The sequence below is a fragment of the Rosa rugosa genome, chromosome 7 (assembly GCF_958449725.1).
Source record: "Rosa rugosa chromosome 7, drRosRugo1.1, whole genome shotgun sequence".
Classification (NCBI taxonomy): domain Eukaryota; kingdom Viridiplantae; phylum Streptophyta; class Magnoliopsida; order Rosales; family Rosaceae; genus Rosa; species Rosa rugosa.
Window position 1 is genome coordinate 34,585,287 of NC_084826.1, and position 8,525 is coordinate 34,593,811.

Here is an 8,525-nt window from a genome sequence, read left to right on the forward strand (position 1 = left end):
TGGTGATTTGGATTTTGGGTCTGGTTGAAATGGTGGTTTTTGATGGCCAAGTTGACCAAAACCAGAAGTGAAGAAGAAGAATAGTGATGGAAAAGAAAAATGGCCGCCGGCGTGGAGAACAATAATTGGGGTTTCGGGTCGATCTGGATTGGTTCGCCGACGTGGCGCTACTGATGCAGCAGGATATGATGGTCATTAAAAAGAAAAAAGAAAAAAGGAAAAAAAGAAAAAAAGGAAAAAAAAAGAAATTAAAAAGGAAAAAAGAAAAATAAAAAAAGGGAAAAAAAATTAAAAAGGAAAAAAGAAAAATAAAAAAAGGAAAAAAGAAATTAAAAAGAAAAAAGAAAAAAGAAATTAAAAAGGAAAAAGAAAAAGAAAAAAAAGAAATTAAATAGGAAAAAAAGAAATTAAAAAGGAAAAAGAAAAATAAAAAAAGGAAAAAAGAAATTAAAAAGGAAAAAAAGGAAAAATAAATAACAGAGGGGTATATTGGACATTTCACGCAAGGCCAACTCCTAATTTGACGCGGAAGGGACCTATTAGAGGGAAATTGTGAGATCAGGGAGTTTTTAGATTAAATTAGAATGTCAGAAACTGAAACGATGAGAGAGGCAAAGTACAAGGACTAAACAGTATTTAACCCTTTGTATTAACTGCTAGGAACACGAATGTTTTCCTGTATTTACCATGCATATTGAGGGAGAGGTCCATTATTGTTAGTCATTAAGTCATCTAACATGGAATGGCTTGACACAGTCGTGTAGTTTAGAATTAATGGTTTTATTACTTGCGGTATTAATAATGTTCAACAAAGTATCTAAGAGTACTATGGTCAATGGCTTTAGCTTATGATATGATAGCATTGACCCATTTTATATGTACTGCTGTTAAACATGCTGTATTTGTTTTCTTTTTCAAACCTCCTGTGAGATATTATAGTAATTTGCAACATGTTGGATTGGCTACAGGACGATACATTGAGGAATGCAGTTGCAAAGTTTAAGGGGAAGAACTGGAAGAAAATAGGTTTGTCTTTGTTTATTCAATCATGCTTATGATTTATGTTGGTGTTTGCCCAGACAGACAGAAAGCAGCTAAGTGGAGATTATAGAGATTATAGTTACTAACTTCAGTAGGTATTGGGCTTTTAGGTGGGAATTAGTTTGCTCAGACATGCTTAACAAATGTAATCTTTTTTTTTTTTTTTTTTTTGAAATAATGTAATCTTTTAGTATTGGAGACCTTGATGAACTAAAACTAAATATATCTTTGGTTGAACAATAAGTACCATTCAGAACCTAGAAACTCTAAGCAAGCTAGCCATCCTAGATTGGAAAATATTAGTGTTCATCCAATTGTTTATTTGTTTGGTACATTTTTCTCGTGAATTACCAAAAGAGGGAGACTGTATGAAGACACACACGCAAACACACAAACAGAAACCTAGTCTTCTTGTATTATCCAGTATATTACTTTTGGTGATAGTATCTTGTGCATGCAGCTCAATATTTTCCTGATATATCAGAAGTACAATGTCTGTATCTGATACGCTAAAAGCAAGCGCATAATTTAACCCTGAAAATGTCATCGTTAGTACACAGTAAATAGGGATCGATCTAATCCGGGGATTGAGGGTACACCTGTCAATAAAAATACAAAGTATATTATTTACAAAAATAAAATAAAGTATAAACATATTTACGAAATTAAGGGGGGATTTAGGTTTTGGTTTCCGAAAATTAACTAAGTAAAGAAAACAATTAAAACACAAAAACATAACTACACGAATGGAATGAGAGAAACAAAGATCAAAACTGAAATTATAATCAAATTCGATTCAACCCTAATATTGTTCATCTAAGTCATGAGAAAGGAGTTGATCATGTGAAACGTTAGAAAGCAAACGATTTCCCATATTTTACTTTTCAATGCTAATTCATCTAAGTGAAAGCACAAAGACTAATCCTATCAAACATGCATTCAAGCTCTAGAAAGCTAGACAATCATAACATGTTTAACGCATGAAACACATAGAAAGGCTATCAACTCAAGTGTGCAACTTAGTATGAAAAAGTCCACCTAATTGCAATCATTTTCAATTAAATTCGGTTTTTGTCCAAAACCTTTACTACTTTCGATTCAAGTTCACAAAACAATAAGTTGCATCATGTTCTTAAATCTAGCACCACTCATACATAAACCCTAAAAGTTTCGAACCAATTAGAATCAACATACAAGAGATATCAATCAATCAAATTTAATCGAACAAACTCACATAAGCAATATTAGAATCACAATATATTAATCGAAAATTCTCATTCAATCATATAAATTTCAGAATTAACAACTTTGTTCAAACATAAATGTCAACTAAGCACAAACCAACGAAAATCAAAACAAGGTTACAAAGTAGAGGTCGAATTACACCGTGGATGGAAGATGAGGATGGATGATTAACGTTGTTGGTTTCTTGAATCTCGAAAGCAAGCTTCAAGGGTGGTGATGGATGGTAGTTCACGGCTCCTTCTTCTCTTCTTTGACCTTGCTTGAAATCCGTGGCTTGCACTTAGAGGATGGAGAGAGGGTGAGAGAAGCTCACGGCAACAAGGTGATTTTCTGAATTTTTCTAAAGTGTGTAGTGTGTAGAGAGGAACCCTAGACGTCTAGAATGAGGGGATTATATAGGGAACGGCAACCTTGGTCTCCAAGCCGTGTATTTCTTCTTTATTTTCCATGGAATTAATTTAATAATTCCACATAGCTTCCACCAATGAGAACTTGCCAAGTAAGCCTTATGAAGTGGTCCAACCAATCACAAAACTCCAAATTAATTCCCCAAATTCCTTTAATATAATCTTGGCCGAAATTCCCTTGAAAATATTCTGATTTTTCTCTTTTATTTCGGCCAAACTTCCTTTAGGGATTCTAGGGATGAATCTAGACGCCTTTGAGAACTTTTCTTGATGCACACATATTCTCTTTCCTTTAAAATCTCCCTAAGAAATCTCTTTGGCGTCACTTTGCTTGATTTTCACGTTGCTCCTTGTTTCTCTCTTGATAATTCACGGCAACATAGGGTTTTACTCCAACTTTACTTCTTTGACGTCACAAAACCCTAGCTCCCTTGGGCCTATATCCATTTTTGCCGAAAATCCAATTTCCATGAAGTTCTTGGGCCTTCTTGCGTCACCTCCTTGCCATGTCATCTTCTAGTGTCTTCAATAAGCTTCTCTCATGCCATGACACTTCATTGTTTCGGTCATACATCTTGATGGGCTTTGGAGTCATTTCCTTTCTTGGACAGGATTTCCTGGTTGAAACAGGAAAACTTCTTTTCTTCATTTCTGCGTCCTCTAGTGGCTTGTCTTTGTTCCCTCCAACGTTCTCTAGCTCCTCTTTCCATTTATGAGCTCATTTCAGCTCATTTATTCCAAGTACCTGAAAATAGAAACTGTTAATGAAAAATAGAAACTTTCCTAAAATGAAAAACAGAAACTTTCCTAAACTAAAATCGGAAACTTTCTGAAAATGAAAAATAGAAACTACAAAATGGAAACTTTCTACAAATAGGAACTTTCCCAATCGAAAAATGGAAACTTTCCTAAACAGAGTTTTATTAAGGAAATAACGCAGGAAATGTAGGGAAATAGCAGTTAAAACGTCGCATTAAAATGCTCCTATCAGTATCGGTGGCAGAAGGTTCTAAATCCAGAACTATATGAAGGTTCTAAACCCAGATCTAATTCAAACAATTGGTTTACATGCACTTGGTCTTCCAGTCGATAGACTTGTGCAAGCCGCTGATTCAGTTTCGGTATGGTTCCAATTTCTCATTATTTGTGTTTATTAACTAAACTACAGTTCATAGTGTTACTCCATATACTTTCTTGTGTGTCTTCATATTATATTCTAGTCATGACAAAGAAAGAAAAATGACAGAAAAGGGCAGCAAACACTTTACATCATGAGTCTTCTACCCGAAGACATTCCCAATAAATCAACACATGATCACGAAGAGGTGGATGGTGTTAGTTTAGTAACAAATTGAATAAGCACTTTTAGTTTAGTATATTCTCTCGTACTATTTCTATTTTTATAGATGATGTTATTTTTCCTACGTATTAAGACTATGCAGTTTGCATTCAATCAATTATTCAAATCTTCATTATGTATCTATTTGGTTCATCATGTTCTAGAAAAGAAATATTCAATTTGATAAACCATATTCATCAATAAAAGTCATTTGTATAAACGTAAATGGTTATTCCAACAAAGAAAATATGTCATCGAAAATACTCAAATAGTAATTCCCACCAAAAGTAGTTAGTCGGAAATATTTATTCCGACGAAGCTGTTGGTCGAAAATATGTCGTAGAAAAAAGTTTTCTGACGACCTTTGTGGTAGGAAAAAATACGTGGCAAAGAGTTATTCCAACGAAACAAGTGGTCGAAATTACGTTGTCGGAAATGGATACTCCGACAAAAAGTAATTCATCGGAAATATAATTATTTCCGACGGAAAACTTTTATTCCATCGACTTTTTTTGGACGAAATAAACATTAATTCCAACCAAAACCATACCAAAATCCGACGGCCATTTCTATTGGAAATAGCTAAGAATTTCTGACAGTTGGTTGGAAGAAAATTATTTCCTACCAAGGCATTTCCGACGACGACTTTTTCGTCGGAAAAATGCATTTCCAACAAAAAGACTCCATTTCCGTCCATTTTTCATGGTCGGAAATTACCATTTATGTTGTAGTGAGGAGCCGTCGCCGAGGAGGAGAAGATTAGAAGAAGAGTAGAAGATGGAGAGGGAGAGAGAGATAGTGAGATATCTGGACTCCTGGAGCCTGGAGGCTGAGCTCGGAGACTGGAGAGCAGGAGAGGAGGAGATGGGTTGCTGGACAGACTGGAGCCTGGAGGGGGAGCTCAGAGGCCGGAGTGCTGACTTGCTGGTTCCTGGATCCGCCCCTGATCATTAAAGTTTTCACATAGTTTTTTTTTTCCTCTCAATGTAAAAAGTAAAGTTACAAAGAGTCACTTCTATGACAACCAAATTCTAATAGATCAAAATTAATGGCATGAAGAACAGAAAGTGGAAGAGAGATTCTCAAGCCTGAGATACATGTAGTATGGTCAAAAACTGACAATTGCATCTGCAGCAAGGTTTGCCTCTCGCCAAATATGATTAATGCTTATTAACTGAAATTTAGAAGCGAGCTGAAGTTGTTTGAATCAATTCAAAATAATTATTAAATGTTTATATGTAGTTATAATGAAATTTTGTTTATTCATCAAAGTAATTTCTATTTATTTGTCAGGGTATGAAACTTTTGTCAAACAATAAATAATATCATGATCACTTCTTTGAGTGCTATTACTTCTTTTTCTTTACAATCTATTTTTCGTGAAGCAAATGGTGTGGCCCATAGATTGGCACATCTTGCTAGTGTCTCTTACTTAGATGATTATTGGTTAGATGAGACTCCTGTGATTATCCAGAATGTACTCTATAAGGATTCTTGTACTAGTACTCGAGGTGTAGGTAACATGTCCCCCTCGCTGTACAATCATCCTTCTTATATTAATAATAATAACGGGCGTGGGGCTGAGCCTCCCAGTTAGGCTGGGTTCCAAACCCCTTTTAAAAATAAATAAATAAATAATATCATGATCACTTGATGTATATCCCATCTTACGATATGCTCTAATGCTCAAGCCAAGTAGTTAAGTTCAGATATATATCATTTGGAGGCTCGTGAGACATTTTCCTTCTAGATATAACACTATTTTATATAAATCCAGGTCTTTTTAGTGAGGGCTTCCTTTTTTTAGCTATTTTAAGGATCGCTCATTAGACCCACTTTTCGATCACATATTCGCATTTCACATCTTAACCGTTCAGTTTTGAGGTATATATGAGTAGATCATCTCTGCAAATTTTCAGTCAATAAGACATTCATAACTGCGATTTACAATTATGAACACGAACAGTTCATGTTGGATAGATTTTGTTCGTCCATTGATTTAATCTAGTTCGATACATTAACAATCATCAATTTGGCTGAAAATTTGCAGAAATGATCTATACATTAGGACCTAAAAACTGAACGGTTGAAATGTCGAAATATGATCAAAAAGTAGGTCCCACAAGAAATCCCTTAAAATGGCCCAAAAAAAAAAGAGTATCCCTTAGTTGAGGCCGGTGATATTTCAGAAGAATTCAGAGTGTGTTTGGATGAGGGAAAAAATGATGGAATTTAATTGAAAGTGAGGATTTCATAATTCCTAAAAGTCAATTCCCTCATTTGGCATTATCAGATTGGAAATTTTAAATTTCTCAGTGGAAAAAAACGAAGGAATTCGACAGTTTCATTAATCAAGATGCTTATTGTAATCAGGGGTTTAGGCTCAATGTCCCCCCCCCTTGTATTCGACAGTTTCATTAATCAAGGCTTGAGGGCAGCCGCACCAGCTCTTTATTAAAAAAAAAAAAAAAAACGAAGGAATTCGTTATTTAAATTTCTCACTTCAATTTCCACCAAAATAGGTGTCCTTTGCAGTATTCAATTTTTATTTCCAAAACAAGACTTTTTTTTCTATTTTATCTTTTTATTTGTTTTAAACTTTCTTAATTTATTACACATTAAAAATCCTAAATAGATGTAACCAAACAATAGAAATTGCAATTAATGGAATTTTAGATTGATGGAGTTAAAGATTCCATCATTTATAAATTCGTATGGATTTTATAATTTTCTCAATGAAAAGTTAATCCTCATATTACATAAAGGAAAAAAGAAAAAAGAAAAAAGAAAAGGAAAAGAGGACTTCTAGGGATCAAAGCCAAGCAGCAGTGGAGCAACTCGTAACAAAGGCTCCAGAGCATTAGGCAAAAACTTCCTACCAAATAAGAAACATAATGAAGTAGTATTGCTGTTGTATTTGCACTGCGATCCGAACCGAATTCCATTCAAAAACTCATCTGTAATATCAGGCCATCCAAATTTCCCAGGATGAGGACCACCCCTTGACCAATCCACCCATGTAATGCTCCTCTCAGAGTTGAGATCAGCGTACAACATGTTGACGAGTGTTGGAATATAATGCTCATCGATATAACAAGGAGGGTGGCAGTATTGTTGAAAGATGGGGTAGTATTTCCGATCGGAGACAATGTGGACGGCCAGGTCTCGGTGCACTTCAAACCATTGAGATCCTTTCCGCCAATCTGTGATGTTTATTTGGGGCCACATTTGAGGGTTGTAGCGCCCTCGACCAGGCTTCCTCGGGTCATCGAATACGCTTAGAAAACTTTGATTTGAGTTTACAAGGTAGTCATAAGTTGTCGTGAAGTTAAACAAGGGAATGCAAGATTCGGAAAGCAATACAAATCTTTGATTTGACAGGTCAAGCAGTGCATTTGCTAATAGCCGTCGCTCTGCATCCAACATTAAGGAAGTTCCCCAGTAAACGGCCTGCAAGCAAGTGCATGCATATACATTTAAGTTCTTAACCTAAAATATTGCGAGAAATTAGTAATCAAGCACTAATGAATCTATTAACTAGGCACCTGGCTATTAATTCTTCGACCATGGAAGACAGAAGTTTGAGGCTGTGATTCATTAAAAGAAGGGTGCGCATGCACATAGATAGAGTATAGACCCTCGTGTCCCTCGAAAAATTTGTCCCATAAGGGAGCCAAAGGTAGAGGCCCTTTTGTCAAGAACATGAAAGCCACTTTCGGAACACAGTTATAAGGCGAATCAGCTTGAGGGGCCATGGATGCTCTCCAAAGTAACTCCTCGTCGCTCATGTTGTGTACTAACAGCTTTTGTTCTTTCAAAGAAACACTAGTGCTGAGACTGCTACTGTAATTAACTAATACTGATGATGATGTTGCATTAATTGTTGAGAAAGACAGTACCAGAAGCGGCGGTGGCGGTGGCGGTGGCAGTGGCGGTGGAGGTGGAGGTGTAGGTGGTAATTTCGGTCGAGGCGGAGGTTGTGATGGGGGTGATGGTTTTAGTGGAGTGTTAATAAAATTATTAATGGAGTTGAGAGATGCTTGAAAAGTGACTAATATTGAGTAACTCTGGAAATATAAGGTAGCCAGGATGCCGAGTGACAAACCAATAACAAAGAAGAGGAAATGCAGGACGTAATTGAATTGAAACGCCCGATGATGTTGCTCACTAGCACTGCTGCTGCTGCTGCAGCTGCACAATATCGCTGCCATCATTAATATCGCTGCCATCATTAATATCGATCGATCTGAATTGAAACAATTAATTTGTATGAGGAGGAGCCAACTGATACATGGAAATAGTACTACGTACTCTAGCCTCAAGGTTAGCTGCATATATATAATGCAAGCTTGAAAGTGGACTTTCTCATTAGTTGTCATTATTCCTAGTTGTGTCATATAGTAATAGACACCTTCAAAGTGAAGCTAGCTATCTAGTACGTACGCTTTTGAAGCAAGCAAGGCTCCATCGTTTTTCCTGCTTAAGTTGACAAT

At 36.0% G+C, this 8,525-nt stretch overlaps 1 protein-coding gene across 1 annotated transcript; it reads right to left on the reverse strand.

The window, feature by feature from the left end:
- Positions 1-6,822: 6,822 nt before the first annotated feature.
- On the reverse strand, positions 6,823-8,316 carry LOC133723918 (glycosyltransferase BC10-like). Its single transcript, XM_062150791.1, has 2 exons — positions 7,578-8,316; positions 6,823-7,482 (listed from the first exon to the last, which is right to left on the reverse strand). The coding sequence occupies exons 1-2, from the start codon at positions 8,262-8,264 to the stop codon at positions 6,838-6,840; spliced, it is 1,332 nt and encodes a 443-aa protein (XP_062006775.1). The 5' UTR covers positions 8,265-8,316; the 3' UTR covers positions 6,823-6,837.
- Between the last annotated feature and the right edge of the window lie 209 nt (positions 8,317-8,525).

Coding starts and splice junctions, on each gene's coding strand:
- LOC133723918 (XM_062150791.1), bottom strand. CDS start 8,264: ATGATGGCAGCGATATTAATGATGGCAGCGATATTGTGCAGCTGCAGC. Junction 7,483..7,577: donor GTCGAAGAATTAATAGCCAG/GTGCCTAGTTAA, acceptor ACTTGCTTGCAG/GCCGTTTACTGGGGAACTTC.